Raw genomic sequence first — 21,634 nt, 5'->3', positions numbered from 1 at the left:
GCCTGGCAGGCTACAGTCCATGGGATCGCCAAGAGTCGGACACAACTGAACGACTGTGTTATGAATATTATTTTATGTTATTCTTACTTCACGTAACAGTGTATCATGAAAAACTTTATGATGGTACACATAAACCCTACTAATTCTTTTCAATGGCTGCACAATATTTCACAGTGTGGCTGTAACATATTTTAAAAATTCCCTACTGATGAGCATTTAACTTGTTTTCAGATCTTTTTTCTGTTACACACATGAGATAGTAAATATCTTTTTCACATATGCAAAATATCTTTTATTTCTCTAGTGTTTATCATTACATTAGGTTTTAGATGCCATAAAGAATAGTGGTTAGGGAATTGTACATTGAATCCATTGAGTTGAGAAATCAATTAGTGAGTTATGATCAGTTTTCCTTCCTGTCCCTTGTTTATATGAAACAAATATTAAAAGTCTTAAAAACACTCTTCTAGAGGTGGGTTCTCAACAGTATTTGTTGAATAAATAATATTCAGGAAGCCTTCTTCAGAGGCTACTGGATGGTAGAAAACTCTAATGACCTTGACATTTAAATTTTATTTTAAACTTATATCAACCCTAAAAATGACAAAATCAGAGTTTGGCAGTAAAACTAGATTGACAGTAAAATCTCTGATAACATTGTTTTTTCTGGAGAAAAGCTCCCCACATATTCTCAGCTGAAATCTTGGAAAGATTCAGTCCTTAAGTTATAAGCATTTTTAGACATGTCCTGTCTTTTCTTTCTTCCTTCTGAGGAAATTATAGTTGGCAAGGGAAAGAAATGTCAAAACATGCCTTTAAACTGATATATACTGAACCTATATTTGAACTTTATTTTTTCAACAGGAATTTTGAAAATGCTTGTTAAAGACTAAATATGAAGTCATTCTTAAGAATGTTTATATATTTTTTGAAAGAAAAGTACAGAAAGGCCCAGTCAAAATTATTTAACACTAGTTTTTTTAAAAGATGTTGTTTATAGAAGGAAGTTAACCTGATTTTGTTTTTCTTCTTATTTACAAAAGTAATACATGCTACTTGGGGAAAAAAAGTAAACTATATAGCATGTTAGTGTGTGAAAGAAATGGATGGCAAAGGAGGTCAAATTTCCTCCTAATCCCATCTCTAGGAAATAACAAGTTAGCAGTTTGATATATATTCTGTATATATTCTACACCACCTTGCTTTTTTCTTATTGACTTAATATAGCCTTCTTGCATCCTTTTATTTTACCTATTTTCCTCCAGTTTTGTTTATAGCTGTGTTTATAAGTCTTTTTGTTCTTTAATCTAGTCTTATCGGTTTTAAATAAGAAAAGTTAAACAGTTTACCTTATTCTAGTTAAGTAATATATTTGTGCTTTTTATTTAGCATCTGTCTGTGTGGATTTTTCCTTTACGGCTTCTTCTTTTGCCAAGAAAGTTTTCTGTATCCTTTGTGACTTTTATTTTCTGCTGGTTTCTGTCCTATTAGTGACAAGTCTTAATTTTAATGAAGATACTTTACTCTCTGCCTAACAAAGTTTACTCTCTTGAAAAAGACGAGGACATGGCAGAGTTTAGAGACCCACTGATCTCCTCCTAACTTTCTCTCTGTTGTTTCAAGTTTCAGCTTCAGCATTAAGTTGAAAATATCATTTATCATGATCATTTATGCTTGCAATAAGTAGTTGGATTTACCAGCGTATTTTATCAGTTGCTCAGCCAAGTCTCTTTTATTCAGTTCTTCTCTTTGATTTTACTTTTTTTCTGTACTTTTAGCAATTTGTCAATGTGTATCTATAGGTGAGTAAAACCTTTGTCTTTGATCGCTGAGAATATCTATATTTTGCCCTTGAATTCTGTTTTCATTTGCTTTCTTTGATTCCAGTATTGGTTCACGGCCTTAAAATACCAGCAAAAGCTTTCACTTTTGGCTCCACTCACCACTATGATGTCTTATTGCTCTCTTACATTTTTAGTTCACAGAAATGTTTACCTTCTTTTGAACACAGCTGTCCCATTCCTTATCAAGTATAATAATGATAAGTGGAAATCGTCAAAGCTACCAAAAAGAAATGTCATGCTGTCTTTCATTTTTAATCTCTCAGTACTGCTGATGAAGCCAAGTAGAGGGTATAAAATCACAAAACTGTCTTTAACCAGACATCAGTGTCTTACTAGCTTTTATATATACATATATACCTTTAATAAAGGAAAGGAAAAAAATCAACTTCCTAGCCTCGTGTTTCAGTTTATGAATGAACTTAATACAAGCAGTCTCCTTCTGAGGGATTTTGCACTTGTTTTCAGTTATGCCCTGGTATAAATGAAGTACAACATGTACCTGTGTATGTATCTTTGTACATTTACATCAACATTTCTGTTTTATTAACTCCCACTTATTGAATTGTGGGGTGAACGTTATGTTCGTTAAAATCTTGTGACCACCTTTTGTATTATGACCTCTCTCTTGCCTTAGTTAAGGTTGGTGAGCTTAAGGATACACAGGGCTTCCCGGGTGGCTCCGTGGTAAAGAATCCACCTGTCAATACAAGAGACAAAGACGTGGAATCCCTGGGTCCGGAAGATCCCCTGGAGGAGGGCATGGCAACCCACTCCAGTATTCTTGCCTGAAGGATTCTGTGGACCGAGGAGCTTGGCGGGCTACAGTCCATGTGTCGCAAAGAGTCGAACACGACTTAATCAACTGAGCATTCACACAAGGACACACACTTTTTCTTTGTATGGATCATAATCCACTAGTCCCCTGATGTGTGGTTTTAGGCAGATCTCTTAATTTCCCTAATCCTTAGTTTCCTTATCTGTGAAAACAGAATTCACATACCTCATTGGGTGGCTGTAAGGATGAAGTAAGATAGTGTTGTATCTAACCACAAATTACTGTTTGCTAAAACACTGACATAAGCAAAAACAACCTGCACATTGCTGAGACCTGTAGAGGGTTTCAAAAACATTGGTGTGATACATGGATGGAATAGGAGTTATCTCTGTACCTTCTGCACAATTTTGCTGTGAACTGAAAACTGCTCTAAAAAATATAGTCCACTGAAAAATGAGAAAGAAAAAGAGTGCTGGTGTCTGGGGGTCACCCCACCAGAAATTCTGATTCGAGGTGAGACCGAGCCTCGGTATCTTTAAATCTCCTTGGATAAATCTGATGCACATCTAACCTGGAAAAGCCTGCAGGCAAAGTATTTTAAAAGTGAAAGTTAAGAAATCTCTTGGAAGTTCATTGTGGTGGCTTTCCCTTGCCCCTGTGGGCTTGCTCCAGATTCAAAGGGCTGCCCTCCACAGTCATTTTACTGCAGACAAGTTCTTCACCCTCCTGAGGCTTTGTAACCCCACTGCATGCTGCTGACTGTGGTCTTCTAACTCACCCACCACAAAGACACACAGTCAGTTCCCTACATACGAATGATTCCATTCTGACAGCACACTGGTCAGTCCAGTTTGTTCCTAAGTCCAACAAAGTTAACCTTGGTAAGCAGTGATGGCTCAGACGGTAAAGAATTCACCTGCAATGCAGGAATCATGGGTTCAACCCCTGGCTTAGGAAGATCCACTGGAAAAGGAAATGGAAACCCTGAAAATTTTTCTTGCCTGGAAAATTCTGTAGCCTGGTGGGCTACAGTCCATGGTGTCCCAAAGAGTCAGACATGACTGAGCAACTAACACTTTTCACCCAGCTAACACAATTTGTGTACTATATAGTACCATATAGTACTATAATAGGTTTATAACTGTAACTGTGCTATAATAAGTTAATAATACATACAAAACACAAACACAAAAAATTAAGAAAACATTTTTATTTATTTATTTTTCCCACCCTTGCCTTCTCCCACAGAGTCCAAAAGACTGTTCTATACATCTGTTTCTCTTTGCTGTCTCACGTATAAGATCATCGTTACCATCTTTCTAAATTCCATATATATGCGTTAGTATACTGTATTGGTGTTTTTCTTTCTGGCTTACTTCACTCTGTATAATGGGCTCCAGTTTCAATCCACCTCATTAGAACTGATTCAAATGCATTCTTTTTAATGGCTGAGTAATATTCCATGGTGTATATGTACCACAGCTTCCTTATCCATTCGTCTGCTGATGGGCATCTAGGTTGCTTCCATGTCCTGGCTATTATAAACAGTGCTGTGATGAATATTGGGGTACACGTGTCTCTTTCTATTCTGGTTTCCTCGGTGTGTATGCCCAGGAGTGGGATTGCTGGGTCATATGGCAGTTCTATTTCCAGAAGAAAACATTTTTAATCTCATAGGACAGTAATATCAGCTACATCCCTGCTGCCTTTACACCTGCTTCAGGACATTCTGGGTTCAAAATAAAGATATTCTATTACTGTACTCTGTACAGTGTGCGTGTGCATGCTTAGTTGCTCAGTCACGTCTGACTCTTTTGTGACCCCATGGACTGTAGCCCACCAGGCTCCTCTGTCCATGGGATTTCCCAGGCAAGAATACTGGAGTGGGTTATCATTTCTTCATCCAAGGAATCTCCCCCTACCCAGGGATCGAACCTGCATCTCCTGCACTGGCAGGCTGACTCGTTCCCACTGAGCCACCTGGGCAGCCCGCTCTGTATAGGACTGTGTAATAAAGTGCCCCGAAGCACAGCCGCTGGTAGAGGACAGTTCAGACGTGTGAACTAACTTTTGTGTTTGGGCATACGAATACACGTTCGCACCTTTGAGTTCTCAACTTGAAGGTTCGTATGTAGGGGACTTCCTGTATCTGTTCATTTGGTCTGGCAAATCAATGGTCCTGTTTTACAGGATGTTCATTCACTCCACAAATAATTGAGCAACTTATGGCCAGGCATTGTTAGGAAAACTTCAGTGAATAAAGGAGGTTGAATTCTTCCCCTTAGAGAGCTCAGAGCCTGTGGGAGATGCAAGCCTGCCATGGCTGGAGGGAGGGAGGGCTCTGATGGAGAAGTCAGGGGATGCCCTGGCACAAGTGACTTCTAAACTGAAACCCAAGAGGAGCAAGAGTTATCCCAGTGAGGAGGGGTGAAGGGTGCTCAAGGCAGTAGCAATGACTGGGCATGCCACATTTGACATTCAAGACACTGGATTATTGGATAGAAAGGAGGCCAAAGTGCAGTTTAAAAGGCAAATGTTTTTAAAACCAAATGTTTAGTGTTTTACAGACCAGCATTTTTAATTAGTGAAAAGATGGTTAGGGAGTTTGGGATGGACATGTATACACTGCTATATGTAAAATGAATAACCAGCAAGATCCTTCTATATAACACAGGGAACTCTGCTCAGCGTTGTGTGGCAGGCTGGATGGGAGAGGAGTTTGGTGGAGAATGGATACGTGTTATATGCATGGCTGAGTCTCTCTGTTGTCCACCTGAGACTATCACAGCATTGTTAACTGGCTATTGATCCGTCACTAAGTTGTGTCTGATTCTGTGACCCTATGGACTGCAGCACTCCTGGCTTTCCTGTCCTTCACTGTCTCCCGGAGTTTGCTCAAATTCATGCCCATTGAGTCGATGATGCTATCTAATCATTTCATCCTCTGCCGCCCCTTCTCGTTTCCCTGCATCAGGGTCTTTTCCAATGAGTCAGTTCTTCTCATCAGGTGGCCAAAGTACTGGAGCTTCAGTTTCAGCATCAATATTCAAGGTTGATTTCCTTTAGGATTGACTGGTTTGATCTCCTTGCTGTCCAAAGGGCTCTCAAGAGTCCCAAGAGTGTTCTGCAGCACCACTGTTCAAAAGCATCAGTTCGTCAGCATTCAACCTTCTTTATGGCCCAACTCTCACATCCGTACATGATCATTCAAAAAACCATTGCTTTGACAGTAAGGATCTTTGTCGGCAAAGTAACATCTCTGCTTTTTAATACTCTGTCTAGGTTTGTCATAGCTTTCCTTACAAGGAGCAAGCATCTTTTAATTTCATGACTGTGGTCATGGTCCACAGTGATTTTGGAGCTCAAGAAAAGAAAATTTGTCACTGCTTCCATTTTTTCCCCCATCTATTAACATGAAGTGATGGGACTGGATGTCATGATCTTAGTTTTTTGCGTGTTGAGCTTTAAGCCAGCTCTCTCCTCTTTCACCCTCATCAGGAGGCTCTTTAGTTCCTCTTCAGTTTCTGCCATCAGAGTGGTATCACCCACATATCTGAGGTTGTTGGTATTTCTTCCAGCTATATGCCAATATAAAATAAAATATTTAAAATAAAAAAGCCTGTTTTCAATCCTAAGAGCACTGAAACACTGACAGGCTTTCAGCAAAGGCATTCCCATGGTGAGATTTGCTTTGGTGGATGGCTTCTGGTTAAGAACCTGGCTGAGTGGCTGCTAGAGGGGTTCAATGGTGGGTGATTCTGGGGTGATGCTGGCTGCATCTAGGGTAGGGGCGGTGACAGAGAGAGAAACCAGGGGCAGGGCCGTGGTGGTGAGTATACTTTCTTGTTTGCAAGTTTTCCTTGAGGTGCCCATGGCATGGGACTGTGTAGGCAGCTGGTTATCAAGATCCAAAGCTCAGAAGAGAGATCTGAGTTGGAAATAATTTAGGGAGGTTCCTTTGTATTATTTGCAGCACTGAACCAAAAGACGGCATAAAAGTTTTTGTTTTGTTTTGTTTTGTTTTTTCATTCAATTCTAAGCAAACATCTTAGAGCTACAACGCCTACTTGACTGATAGTCCAGGTACACGTGAGTAAATAAGATTTGGCTCCAGATAGCAATTACTCCAGGCACCTCTTCCTTTCATCTCCTGAGACACAAAGTAATTGTAAACATCAATCTAGACACCACAGGCTCAGCAAGGGAAAAAAGTTCACTTTTTCCCTGTGGGGAAAAACTTGAGTTATTTTCCCTTTGTCTTCACTGCAGGTGTGTGTGTTGTGCGACTTGCTGAGCCGTCCTCATCAGCTTTGTTTGTAAGAAAGAGACGTGATCCTATCTGTGTTGTTTGTGTTGAAAGTCTCTCCAACCTTGAAAGGCATATTAATGTTTAATGAACTAAAACAGACTTTTCTGTAGTCAATGCCTTGATCTGTGCCCTGTATTTAGAAGTGTTAAGACCACAAAGAATACAGAGAGTAAAGTTTGGCTTCCCTTAATTTCACACTATGTCATGTGGCCAATTTAAAACTTCCCTTGTGGTGCTCACACACTGTTTGGATATAACTTATCTTTTGTCTCCAGAGGGAATAAGCATGCATTCTGCCGTATTTTCTGTGGATGATGGAGTGGTGAAGAATGACTGTTTTATGGCATTTTGTGGATGTGAGTTGTGGCATACATGACTATAATTGATCATTCTCTCATTCCGGGTAGTAATATCAGCTGCTGACTTTTCCCTATTAAGACTATGAACTTACAAGACACAGCGTGTATTTAAGATCTGACTCTAGGGACTTTCTTAGTGGTCCACTGGTTAAGACTCTTTGCTTCCAATGCAGGGGGCATGGATTCAATTCCTGGTTGGGGAACTAAGGTCCATGCCATGGGGCATGACCAAAAAAAATTTTTTTTTGTTCACAAAATTAAATAGGTCTTTTTTTCTGATTTGCTTGAAGTTGTAATGTGGATATTTACAAAATTAATAGACCAAAGTCTACAGTTTACTTAACTTTTTAGAGAAACCAAGTGCCCATATAAAAACAAACAAGCATTGTACCAAAGAAAGGTGAGTTAAAATCTTATTTATAAATTATAATAATTTGCGAGAACAAGCAGTTTTTTGGGATTTTGCCTAGATGTCTTTCAGCTGTTGACAGTTTTCATGCATCTATTCTTTCTTCCTTTCACTTGATTATTATCTATGCATTAAAATGTCCAGTAACCTCTTGCTAGTTATTTTGAGTGATTATTTATAACTCAACTCATTGCTTGAGGATGCTTAAGTCCTTCATATTACATGAGATTCTGTCCAAATGTTGACAAAATATAAATAGTCTTTAAGTTTTAGAGGTGGATGATGAGGTATTGAGAAATTGAAACTAGGCAGTTAACAAGAGTTATTTCTCTTCTAAAAATATTCAATTGTGTTTTAATTTCATTATAGTCACTTTATACTTTAATCACAAAGATTTCAAATTGATTAGTAGACCTATTTTCCAGTCATCATGAATAGAGCACAGAGAGGAAGAGGAAATTATGTAAATAACTCAAATCCATAGATATGCAAAAGTCCATTTTAAGAAAAGAAATCTTTCTTAATGCCTTCTATTACCTGCGGTAGTAAAATTGAGAGATTTAGCATTAAAATTCCTCTTCCATCTTCCCTCTTTCTTTCTGCTGGAAGTAACTACATACTACATAATAGCGATATGATAATGTGGTTTGCATTATTCCCATAAATCTTATGTATTGTTACATGCACCATTACCGCCCACCTGTCTCTCTTTCTCTTCTTTCTTGTTTTCTCTCTCTCTCTCACACACACAAAGAACATAGGTCAGACACATAATAAATGTCTTACATATGGTAACTGTTGTCATCACTCTTCATCCTTAACAACAATTAGGATTAAAATTTTTGAGAGTACTACGTAAAGCATTTTTTCTTATATGAAATGCACATAGAGTGATACCATAAAAACACATGATCTGCAATTGACGGAGTGAGTCTGAACACACAATGGCAGAACAAATCTTTGGCTCTGTGGAGCCCATTTGGTGATTAATGATCACCTTCCCTCACGTGATTTTCTTCTGTTCCACCTCTAGTATGTGTCTGGGAGGCATAGGGAGACAGGAGGACAGGAGGGATCATTATTAAATAGGTGGTTTTCCTTACTGCACTTCCCAGATCTCCCCCATACCTCAAATCTAATCTGCACAGTGATGTGGTTTGCCAGGAATGTAAGGAGACTTAGATTACTCGCTGGTGCGGATGATCAGGCCTCTGCCGTAATTACATTAATAAAAGCCTTTAAAAGACATACAATGTGCTTGGTGCGGCTGTCTGGTCCAAGTAAGCATTTTCAGGGTTCTGTCTTCACCTTTGCCCCCTACTCAGGTGTGAGAAATGTAAGAAATTTATTGGCTTGTAGTTGAGGTCCACCTTGACTGAGGTGAATAAGATAATACCTTCATCTGCACACATCCACTGACATGCCAGGCACCCTCCAAGTCTAAAGGATGAGAAGCAGGTGAAAGTATGCTATGGGCAGATTTATCGTTTCGTGAACCAAAACGTGCGGCAAAACGTCCAAGGTTGTTTGTGTTATTCAAGAGTCCAAGGAGCTCTATGCTTTTTATTGTACACCCCATAGGAAGAAACAAAGAAAACACTAGTTTCAATGAAGATGATTTATCTTGCAGACAGGAAAATAAAGAATCTTTACTCTACTTGAGCAGTGCCCCAAACTGGCTTTCCTGTGTGGCTGTGAGCCACGATTGTCGAGTTTTGTCTGATTTTTGTGTTTGGTAATTCAATTAGACGATCTGAAATGGGATAGTCATCTCCTGAATGGCCCTGCCTTTTAGGAAACACTGATGTGAGTTGTGTAACCTTTTAGACTTAGTCCTTTGGAGTCTTGTAAAACCACACAGATGACTAAAATGTCTCAAGCTAAAGGCTGTTTGCCTTATTACGTGAATATATGCAATTAATTTATCTTTGTTAATGGTTGCTTATAAAATAAACTCACAGTGGGTAAAGTGTACGCTTTATATGCTATTTCTGCCTTTTCCCATGAGCCTATAAATATTTCAGAATAAGTCTGGGGATTTTTTAAAATAAGCTCACAAATCATCTCTCTACTTTCTTCATTAGTCAGCTAACTGTAGTCCCTCAGACTTCCGGCTGTTTTGCAAGGTAAACTGCTGGTCACAAGGGGAATCAGGGAATGTTGTTAGATCAATTTGTCACCAGTAGTGGAGAAAAATATAAAGTCTCCAATGTATGTGTCTATTTTAATGACCTAAGTCACCCAATTTTCATACATGTTTAAGACAAATGTAAACTCCTTGGTATGAGATCATTTCTCTCGCGGAACCTCCATTGGTATAGAGTACCCTCAAAACCTTATCAGTTCAGTTCAGTTCAATCGCTCAGTTGTGTCCAACTCTTTGCGACTCCATGAACTACAATACGCCAGGCCTCCCTATCCATCACCAACTCCCGGAGTTTACTCAAACTCATGTCCATTGAGTCTGTGATGCTGTCCAACCATCTCATCCTCTGTCATCCCCTTCTCCTCCTGCCTTCAATCTTTCCCAGCATCAGGGTTTTTTCCAATGAGTCAGTTCTTCGTATCAGGTGACCAAAATATTGGAGTTTCAGCTCCAACATCAGTCCTTCCAATGAACACCCAGGACTGATCTCCTTTAGGATGGACTGGTTGGATCTCCTTGCAGTCCAAGAGCCTCTCAAGAGTCTTCTCCAACACCACAGTTCAAAAACATCAATTCTTCGGTGCTCAGCTTTCTTTATAGTCCAACTCTCACATCCATACACGACCACTGGAAAAACCATAGCCTTGACCAGACGGACCTTTGTTGGTAAAGTAATGGTCTTTACTTTTTAAAGTAATGGTCTCTGCTTTTTAATATGCTTTCAAGGATGGTCATAACTTTCCTTCCAAGGAGTAAGCATCTTTTAATTTCATGGCTGCAGTCACCATTGCAGTGATTTCGGAGCCCAAAGAAATAAAGTCAGACACTGTTTCCACTGTTTCCCCATCTATTTGCCATGAAGTGATGGGACCAGATGCCATGATCTTAGTTTTCTGAATGTTGAGCTTCAAGCCAACTTTTTCACTCTCTTCTTTCACTTTCATCAAGAGGCTCTTTAGTTCTTCTTCACTTTTTGCCATAAGGGTGGTGTCATCTGCATATCTGAGGTTATTGCTATTTCTCCTGGCAATCTTGATTCCAGCTTGTGCTTCATCCAGCCCAGCGTTTCTCATGATGTACTCTGCATATAAGTTAAATAAGCAGGGTGACAATATACAGACTTGATGTACTCCTTTTCCTATTTGGAACCAGTCTGTTATTCCATGTCCAGCTCTAACTGTTGCTTCCTGACCTGCATACAGGTTTCTTAAGAGGCAGGTTAGGTGGTCTGGTATTCCCATCTCTTGAAGAATTTTCCACAGTTTATTGTGATCCACACAGTCAAAGGCTTTGGCATAGTCAATAAAGCAGAAATAGATGTTTTTCTGGAACTCTCTTGCTTTTTCCATGATCCAGCAGAGAGGATGCTGGCAATTTGATCTCTGGTTCCTCTGCCTTTTTTAAAACCAACTTGAACATATGGAAGTTCACGGTTTGTGTATTGCTGAGACCCCGATTCAATTCCTGGGTCAGGAAGATCCTCTGGAGAAGGGACAGACTACCCACTCCTGGTATTCCCTGGGTATTCTTGGGCTTCTCTGGTGGCTCAGCAAGTAGAGAATGTGCCTGCGATGCGGGAGACTGGAGTTTGATCCCTGGGTTGGGAAGATCCCCTGGAGAAGGGAACAGTTACCCACTCCAGGATTCTGTCCTGGAGAATTCTATGGAGTGTATAGTCCATGAGTTCACAAAGAGACAGGACTGAGCAACTTTCACTTTCAGTGGACTAGAATATGTCATTAAGGAAATAGTCTCCAAAGTGATAACTCAGTAGGAGACATTTTGACCAGTCGGGCCAAATTTATAAAATTTTAGTCTTATTTGTTTTGTTTCATTTTGTTGTTATTTTACCAGCTAAACGTTTAGGAAATGCATTTAGGAACCATTCATAATTCCTTATATAGGGGACAAAGTAACTCATATGCCTCAAAATGAGAATGTTCCATTAGAGGGACTTCCCTGGCAGTCCAGTGGTTAAGACTCCGAGCTTCCACTTCAGGGAGCACTGATTCGACCCCTGGTCTGGGAATTAAGATCCAGGAAGCTACAAGGCACGGCCAAAAAAAACCCCAAAAACAAGCAATAAAAAAGTTCCATTAGACACTTTACTGTGTGTATTTTTGTTTTTCAACAGAGACATTTTGATCTGAAACCCTGTATAAGTCTAGACATTAAAGAGATGTCATCAGGACCTCCCTCGTGGTCCAGTGGCTAAGACGCAGTGCTCCCAAAGCAGAGGGCACTGGTTTGATCCCTGGTCAGGGTTCTAGGACTCTCATTCCTAGAGTATTTTGGCATGGCCAAAATACATTAAGCAAATACAGAGAGGTGTTATCTTGCTAAAAGGAAAAAATACGACCTTGTATGGAAGTCTATGAGATGAGGCATTACAATTCTTTGTAATTATGTATGCAGAGTTGATGTGGAAAAGTAAATGTAAGTGAAGTGGTTTCTGTTTCCTTCTTCACAGAACCCGTCTTCTACTTTGGCGACGTCGAGTACTCTGTGGATGAGAGTGCGGGCTTGGTGGAGGTGCGGGTGTGGAGGGGCGGCACGGACCTGTCCCAGGCTTCCAGTGTCACCGTGACCTCGCAGAAAACAGACCCTCCCTCTGCTGATGGTGAGCGTTTCCTGCAATGATTCTTTTTGATTATTCTACAATTTTCAACTTCCTATTTCAAAATGCCTTAAAGCCCAAATCCTTCACTTCTGTTAAAGCAGTCTGACTGAATGTTCTTTTTTCCTGACGTTATTGCTATACAGTAGGTAAATTTACACTCTGTTTACTATTGTGAGAAAGTGCACCCCAGGGCCACAGATTGAAAGCTAAGTTATAAACATATAAGTCAAGAACTCTAACTTTGAATGCCTTTTTTTGCCCGAATAGGTTCCCTGTACTTGGCAAATCTACCATGGCTGAATCCTATGATGTCATTGCACAATAGGACCAATCTTGCAGGCCACCCTTACAGAATCTAGTGACATTTTAAGTATCATGCAGGTGTGGATCTCTGGCTTAGCTCCCTCTTCATTTTAAACAAGCATCCCCATAAGTACTTGAGCCCCAAAGACTTTTTCTACCCTTCATTATACAATCTGTCCTAACTCACACGCGCTTGCCTTTGATTCTGGAATCTACATCTGCAAAAAGTTGATCATGAAACTTAGGACAAGCATAAGATATGAAATTTCCTGCTCTTGTCTCATTTAAATGACCCATAAAGGACTTCCCTGGTGGCCCAGTGGCTAAGACTCCATGCTCCCAATGCAAGAGATCAGTTATCGAACTGGTCAGGGAACTAGATCTCACGTGCTGAAACCATGAGATCTGCAACTAAGACCCAGTGCAGCCCAATAAATAAATAAATAAAAATACTTAAAAAAATAAATGACCAATAGTACAATTTACCTCTTTCTCAATCATACCTACATGCACACATAAGACACACATTACAAGCTCATCACACAAAGCAAGTAGTGGGCATTCCATTTTAAAAGTCACCCTTAAGTTTTCACTTTTTAAATGTTGCAGAACCAGCAGAGTGCTTTGAATGTGGTCTGTGTCTAATAAAATTTTGTTTAGCCAAATTAGTCATTTCTTTAGAGAAAATTCAAATCAAACAGAGAGATGAGACTAAAGATGTAGAAACAGAGGACAAGAAAAATACAAAAGGAAACACAACGAGATACAGAGATTTTTAAAAATAAATTAAAGACATGTACTTAATTATAGTTGCATATTCAGAGATAAATAGATACAAAATTAGAGTTAGAAGAGCATTAGATATGAAAACAAAGAGATAATACTGAACTGTCTCCCCTATTCCCAGTCTTCATGGATGTCATGCCTAAAGATTAAGAGAAAGTTTTGTTTTTTAAATACTTTAGACATATATGGAGGTGTCAACATTAGTATGCATCCCACAGTCTGAAAAATAACACACTAAAAATGAAATATGTCTTTGAGAATAAAAGATTACTCTTTTTGCCAGGGGTAGGAATGGGTGAAGTGTGTTGGACAAAAGCTTATATTTGAAATATGTTGCTTTAACCAGCAGGCAATCACGCACCTAAATAAGATGTTCTGTAGTAGTTTCTGAAAATAACAATGGTTTTTAAACCAAGGTTAACTATTTCCATGTTTATATTTCATAACGTATTATGATCAAATATTTGATTGATACGCTGATTAATTTTAGACCTGATTTTTATTAGCTCTAATTGAGAATTCCAGAATAGATAAACTACAAGACAGAAAGCTAAAATAACAAAAAAGTAAAATAAACTTAGACATAGATAAGACAGAGTTAGGAACCTGATCTTTGAGCTACCATCTCAATAACCAATATAAATGCTAATCTTTTACATTTCATTAAATATACTCCTCTGTAATGTTATGCTAGTCAATATATTTTTAAAAGAATTATAAAGAAGTCTGTTGAATACATAGTTTGCATCTCGTAATTTTGTGTACATTTAGGCAGTCCCCAGCTGAAAAATTCTTTTGTTCCTGTCACAGCCGGAACAGACTATGTGGGAATCAGCCGTAATTTAGACTTTGCACCTGGAGTCAACATGCAAACCGTTCGTGTTATCATTTTGGATGATCTCGGACAACCAGTGCTGGAGGGTATTGAGCAATTTGAATTGGTGCTCCGAATGCCTATGAATGCAGCCCTTGGGAACCCCAGCAAAGCCACGGTGACCATAAATGATTCTGTCTCAGATTGTGAGTGTTTATTAATTGATGATGATAAGTAAGAAGATAGGCTAGAGTTTACATAAATGTTAAGTAAAATGATAAGCTAGGCTTTATATGGATGTGAATTTGAGCAAACCCCGGAAGATAGTGAAGGCCAGGGGAGCCTGGCGTGCGGCAGTCCACGGGGTCACATAGAGTCAGACACGACGAGCGACTGAATAAGGGCAACAGCCTTTTCGAAGGGATGTGAGGGAAAGATCGGTTCCAGCTCTCAGTTTGCAAGTGGCCATCTTTTCCGTATGTGTCTTTACATACCCTTCTGTGTGTATCTATGTATTTAAATTTCCCTTTTGTATAAGGGCGCCGGTCATATTGAATTAAGGCCCACGCTGATGCCCTCGTTTTTCCTTCATTAGTTCTGTAAACACCGTGTCTCCATATAAAGTCATATTCTCAGGTATTGGGTGTTAGGACTTCACTCTATGAACGGAGGGCGGGGGGTGGGGGTAGACGGACAGTTCATCCCATAATTATACCTTAGCTGACAAACTCTTTCTTCTCCTGTTGTTTTCTGATTGTTTTGATAGAATTAGACAGTCTCAGAAGAAAAACTTTTAGTCTTCCTTTCAAATTAAAGTAAAAGTGAGATTGTTATCATTACCTTGCTTGTGGGTCAAGAACTCCCTCCCACAGGTGGGTGCAACTGCGTGAGATTGCACAGACCCTTGAGTATTAACGGTCTTTTCCCACTTCTCCACACCAGACACTTTCTGTGACCTCTCTACACCCAGACAGTCCAGAAATTACTCCTAAGGATAGAGCAAAGGCAAGGCTCTCTGACTCGTCATCTAAAAGAAATTCTGAATAATCTTCTACCGTGATGATCTTGACATTACTTGGAGGAGTCTAACCTATTGTCAGTGAGATCTATAGTTAATTGACCTGGCATAGGTGTCACCTGTGTTTTATATAAAGGCTTCCCTGGTGGCTCAGATGGTGAAGAATCTGCCTGCAATGCAGGAGACCGGGGTTCGATCCCTGGGTCAGGAAGATCCCCTGGAGAAGGGAATGGCAACCCACCCCAGTATTCTTGCCTGGAGAATCCCATGGACAGAGAAGCCTAGTGGGCTACAGTCCATGGGGTCGCAAAGAGTCAGACATGACTGAGTGACTAGCACTTCTTAATGCAATTTCACATGTATTACATAATATACATATTATAGTCATTGTCGTCTTTTCCATTATGGTTTGGGTAACTACGCTTGTAATTATGTACACAATCTTTAATGTTTTTCATATGAAGAAATTCTGAAAGACTCTTGATTAAGCAATATATATAGATGGTGGTGGTTTAGTCACTAAGTCATGTCCGACTCTTGCAAACCCATGGACTGTAGCCCACCAGGCTTCTCTGTCCATGGGATTCTCCAGGCAAGAATAGTGGAGTGGGTTGCCATTTCCTTCTCCAGGGGATCTTCCCGACCCAGGAATTGAACCCAGGTCTCCGGCATTGCAGGCAGATTCTTTACTGACTGAGCTATGAGGGAAACCCAATGTATATAGATACAGATATCTTAAAGTCTCTGGTTTTATCTACTTTTTCCCATTTCATTGCATCTCCCTACTCCACAAAAGAGGCAGAGCAAAATGTCAAGGATAAGGAAATCAGAACTCTGGGTTAAGTGGTTAGCTCAAGCCCAAAATACTGGCCAGTAACCGGACGGAGACTGGGATCCGGTTCTTCTTCTTGTTGTTCTGGTATTCTTCCCACTGAACCATGTTTTCTGAAATTCCATTTTCCTCAAATTTCTGTTCACTTTGATTCAGGTATTTATGTTCTTGTGTTTTCTGCAGTACCTAAGATGCAATTCAAAGAACGAGTATATACTGGCAATGAAAATGATGGGCAGATAGTCGCCATGATCCACCGGAGTGGGGATATCCAATACCGGTCTTCAGTGAGATGCTACACGCGACAGGGCTCCGCACAGGTGATGATGGACTTTGAAGAGCGCCCCAACACTGACATCTCCATCATCACATTCCTCCCTGGTACGTTTCAGCTTGAAGCTTTCGTGTGGAGTCTGCAGAAGCCAAGTTTCGGGTATGAAGGATCTATCAAGGATACTTGATTCTACAAGTTCTTGATTCCCTCAAGCTTCTGACATGGTTTAATGTGCACTAGATGATAATAAAGTGAGGTTGATTTTAACAGGTTGAATGCGTTTTCCTTTGGTTTCTTTGTCAGTGTATTGATTAGTTTGCAGTGATGTGCTATATTGTTTGGGCTTCCCTGGTGGATCAGTGGTTAAGAACCGGCCTGCCAATGCAGGAGATACAAGTTTGATGCCTGGGTCAGGAAGATCCCCCTGGAGGAGGAAATGGCAACCCACTCCAGTATTCTTGGTTGGAAAATCCCATAGACAGAGGAGCCTGTCAGGCTACAGTCCATGGGGTCGCAAAAGAGTCAGACACTACTGAGCACACATGCTATATTGGTTATTCAAAACTTATTCAGCAGAAAATGGCATGTACAGATTTTATAATGGTGGGAAAGACTTAGTGTTCAAATGATAGACATGAAAAGAAATAGGTGTCACGTTTTAAATATGGATTCAATGTCTTAAAATACTTGACTACTTTGATCCAATAATTGTGTAAGAAACATGTGAAAAGTGAAAGTGAAAGTTGCTCAGTCATGTCTGACTCTTTGCGACCCCATGGACTATGCAGTCCAAGAAACATGTACTGTGATCCAATTGACAATGACCAACTGGTACAAATTTGCTAAATTTGCATCCTGATCATAATGTTAGAAATTTGTGGATGATATTGTCATTTGCACTTTTCCCCTTGTTTTCAGACATGAGTGACAAAATTTAAAGACAGACATTGAAGAAATTTCCTGTACAGACAGGAAACTGTCATTGCATACGTTCAAACCTCGTTGTTCATTCGGCAAATAGTAACTGAAGGCTTATTACATGCCAGACATTGCTCTTTGCACTACTGATGCAGCAAGGGACAAAACAACATCCCCGCCCTCATGGTGTTTACCTTCTAGCTGCAGAGGTATCCCTTATGGCTTAAGGGGTGTGACTAACCTGCTGTCATGATTATTGTTCCAGGGGAGATTGAAAAGCCTTGCATCCTGGAGCTGATGGATGACGTATTGTATGAGGAGGTAGAGGAGCTCCGACTGGTTCTTGGCACCCCACAAAGCAACTCTCCTTTTGGAGCTGCAGTTGGGGAACAAAATGAAACTCTGATAAGGATCCGAGACGATGCTGATAGTAAGAAGCCGTGTCTTGTGCTCCGTTGTAAATTGGGAACTGAAATCCATCTGTGTTCAAGTTTTAGGTGGCTCAGAAAATAAGCCCCTCTTCCTGACTAGGCTTTTTAAGTGGTTGAGAAATAGGAAAAAGGGGACTTCCCAGGTGGTCCCGTGGTTAAGTCTCCACCTTACAATGCAGATGGTGCAGGTTCGAACCCTATTTGGAGAATCGAGATCCCACATGCCGTGTGGTGCAGCTAAATAAATAAAAAGAACTTTTTTAAAAAAAAATTGTTAAAAAGAAACAGGAAAAAGGCTAATATAAATGGAGAATGCAGTGAACCATTTACAACTGTCAGTTGATGATGAAGAACACTGTTTATATGTAAATGCTGAGTCCAGAGCACTCATACCTGTTTGCTACTCCTCCTGCCTTCAGTGTGGGTAGTTCTGGGACAACAGTTTCCTCCCTCCCCTCCCGCAATCCAGTGGCCCACTCCTGTACAAATTTTGGCACACAGAGACAGCCCAGAGCACGCGATTTCTGGGGGCTGGTTAATTTCCAAGAAAGGAGCTGGGCCACGCATGCCCAGTTTCTCCTGACACACTCCCCAGTTATACTGAGTGAGGGGACAGAGGGAAGCCCGGCATATGATATAATTAAGCTCCTCCCACATGGAAAAGGGGCTTCCCAGGAGGCACTAGTAGTAAAGAACCCGTCTGCCAATGTAGGAGGCGTGGGTTCAATCCCTGAAGATTGAACATGGGTTCAATCTTCAGGAAGATCGAACATGGGTTCAATCTTCAGGAAGATCCCCTGAAAAAGGGCATAGCAACCCACTCCAGTATTCTTGCATGGAGAATCCCATAGTCAGAGGAGCCTGGCGGACAGCAGTCCATAGGGTCCCAAAAGAGTTGGATATGACTGAAATGACTTAACATGCACATACATGGGGGGAAAAAACTGTCAGAAATGGAGGAAAAAGCATTCCCTTTGCAAACTTATTTGCCCATGTTTCCCACTGTTTCAGAGACAGTTATTAAATTTGGAGAGACCAAATTCAGCGTCATTGAACCCAAAGAACCAGGACAGTCAATGTTTATAAAAATTCCAGTGATTCGCCAAGGAGACACTTCAAAAGTTTCCATCGTGAGAGTTCACACCAAGGATGGCTCGGCCACTTCTGGAGAAGACTATCACCCTGTGTCCGAAGGTATGGGGGCTCTCGGGGTGTGTCTGGATGAGTTGTGCTCACACTGCATTGGTGCTGGTGTCCTTGAGAAAAAAAGAGAAATAGCCATTCATCTGAAATACAAGTACACATACTCCTTTAAGTTAACTTCCTTCAGAAAAACAAAGTCAGTGGAATTTATTTCCAGGCATTTCCTTTTTGATTTACAAATCAAATTTACAAAATCAAAGTCTTAGGATTTAAGGAAATTTTGAGTAAAGTTGCTAGATGTTTTGAGTCTACTTTCATTTTCAACAATCTTTACCTTCATTATGGTCGTTCGATATTAAATAATAACTTTCCTGAATATTCTATTACATGGAAAAATGTGTGTCATAGCCAAGAAGATAGTCTTTTTTAGTTTATAGAATACCAACAATCCAAAATGTCAAAGCTTGAAAATTTTGTGTTAATGGAAGGCAGTGAAAAGGGGGACAGATGACCAACCATAGAGTCCATGAATTCTCTGGGCTTCAGGAGTTTGTCATAAATACATTTCATCCATCCCTTTTCTTCTTCAAACTTTTGGGTCATTTCACCATTTACTTTTAGAAGTATAAAGCAAATCAATTATTCTCTCTTTCTCTCTTTGGATTATTTACTGGCAAAATAGACATAAACTGATGTCCAAAATTAAGTTTATGAATTATTTGTGGTTAGTTGTCCTTATCCACTTTGTTTCTAGTTTTCTACCTGTCACAGCCAACAGTCTGTGATCATAGACTACAGGCATTCATCTTGGTCTGCTAACTTGAGAACAGTTTAGAAAGTGCCTAATAGTTACTAATCAGTCATTAACCGAGTTAATGAGACAGTAGGAAAAAATAGCATCTTGTACAAGGGAGCATGTATTTTCTTTGCATATATGGTGAAAGTTTGATGAACTACTATAGAGCTTCAAAGTTATCCTCATATTATTTTCTATGTAAAGAATGATAATCTATTTGAAATAAATCACTTAAAATTGAAAAGGAGGGGAAAAAACTGATCAGCTATGAAATTATAAAATCTGAAATAAGTATTTCTAACATAAGCATGTTTTACATGAAGGAAACATCTTCTAAATATGTACAACATGACCTTTAACAGAAAATATTTTTCTTAGAAATAAAACAATTCTTTTTGCTAAAACAAAAACAAAGTCATATGTATATAGTAAATTGACAAATGAAGTCAGAAAAAACATAAAATGTTAAATCAAACTGTGTCTCTTTTGTCCTATAAATATTAGCATGCCATTTATAAATGCTTATAATAAAGATTTAATCTTTCCTGAAATATAACATCTTTTTATGGACCAAATTGTGGTCAGTCCTTTACAATAAACAAAAAATGAAACATAGAATAAAAGTTGAAGTATTTTTGTGTTAAAAATGTCTGAGGACTCTTCTGGCAGTCCAATGATTAAGACTTTGCCTTCCAATGCAAGGAGTGCGGGTTCAGTCTCTGATCAGGGAGCTAAGATTCCACATGCCCTTTTGCCAAAAAATCAGTATATCACAGACGCAATATTATAACAAATTCAATAAAAAAATTTTAAATGTTCAACATCAAAAAAAAAACAAAAAATGACTGAAGTGGCAGATAAACACTATAAAGTGATTGAAGAAACAACTATTGTTTAGCGTGTATATGTAAGAAGACAGTAATTTAAGTTTTTGACATCTTAGAAACTGGGTTTGTATAATTCACAGCACTGCAGAACTCAGATGTTTATAAGGCTAAGACAAGCAATGAAAATGAGTAGATCAAGGAGGGTGTGAGGGAAAGATGGAATAATGGAAATCTTCTTCAACCAGAAAGTCCATTCCCTGCTGAGCAAAACTTGTATGGTCATAGCCAGATGACTGTGTGCAGTCAGAAAAGTGCAAAAGATATGAAAAATCTGTATTTTCCTGTGAAATCCCCGGATATTGAAGGACTGGAAACTAACTTTCCATTGCAACATCACCACAGGTCAAGCCAAACAAATTGGTGACCTGGAATTGATCAGCTATTTTCACCCTCTGGAACAAGAAGCATAAGTCCTCCTGGGGTGGGAGAAATCTAAGACTGATAGACTCAAACTACAGCCTAAGGCCAATGTGAGAAATGCCTTTACTGAGAAACAGAACTAACTTGAAAGATGAGTCTGGCTTACTAACACAATTTTAAAGAAAAAAATCTTTTTCATAATTGATGGAAGTAGGCAAAGAAAGATACACTAAAGACACATTTTCTTCTGTCACATTTTAAAGGACTTCTTAATTTAGAATTGTAATGATCAAATACTGCAGCATTTGTTATCTTCTCAGATTGGAATGATTATGCATTATATTCTTTATTTTCTCTCCTGAACCAATTTCTCAAAAGACATTGTAAAGCCCACAACGTTTTTTATCCAAGTTTGGTCAGCTGCTTATTCATGAGTTCAATAAAATCAATTAATTTTTTAATATCTTGAGAATTTTAGAATAAATGATTAAAAGAGGATTATCATGATTGGGTTTAATTTTCATAACAATGAAGGAATTATTTTTAGTGAGGAGGAACAGGGTGAAAGCAAAAACGCCATTAACACTTTTGTTTAAAAAATGTTCTGCAT

At 39.3% G+C, this 21,634-nt stretch overlaps 1 protein-coding gene across 1 annotated transcript in view; it reads left to right on the top strand.

Annotated features, from left to right (window-relative positions):
* The window catches only part of FREM2 (FRAS1 related extracellular matrix 2), a 150,314-nt gene that overhangs the window by 99,045 nt on the left and 29,635 nt on the right, over window positions 1–21,634 (top strand). Inside the window, exons 7-11 of the mRNA XM_061133235.1 lie at window positions 12,313–12,462; window positions 14,362–14,571; window positions 16,399–16,596; window positions 17,673–17,837; window positions 18,850–19,032. Coding sequence (XP_060989218.1) covers window positions 12,313–12,462; window positions 14,362–14,571; window positions 16,399–16,596; window positions 17,673–17,837; window positions 18,850–19,032 — 906 coding nt within the window. The remainder of the gene's footprint in view (window positions 1–12,312; window positions 12,463–14,361; window positions 14,572–16,398; window positions 16,597–17,672; window positions 17,838–18,849; window positions 19,033–21,634) is intronic.

Source organism: Dama dama, chromosome 30 (assembly GCF_033118175.1).
Source record: "Dama dama isolate Ldn47 chromosome 30, ASM3311817v1, whole genome shotgun sequence".
Classification (NCBI taxonomy): Eukaryota; Metazoa; Chordata; class Mammalia; order Artiodactyla; family Cervidae; genus Dama; species Dama dama.
The sequence above is the reverse complement of the archived record's forward strand: the minus strand, read 5'-3'. Positions and strand labels throughout refer to the sequence as shown.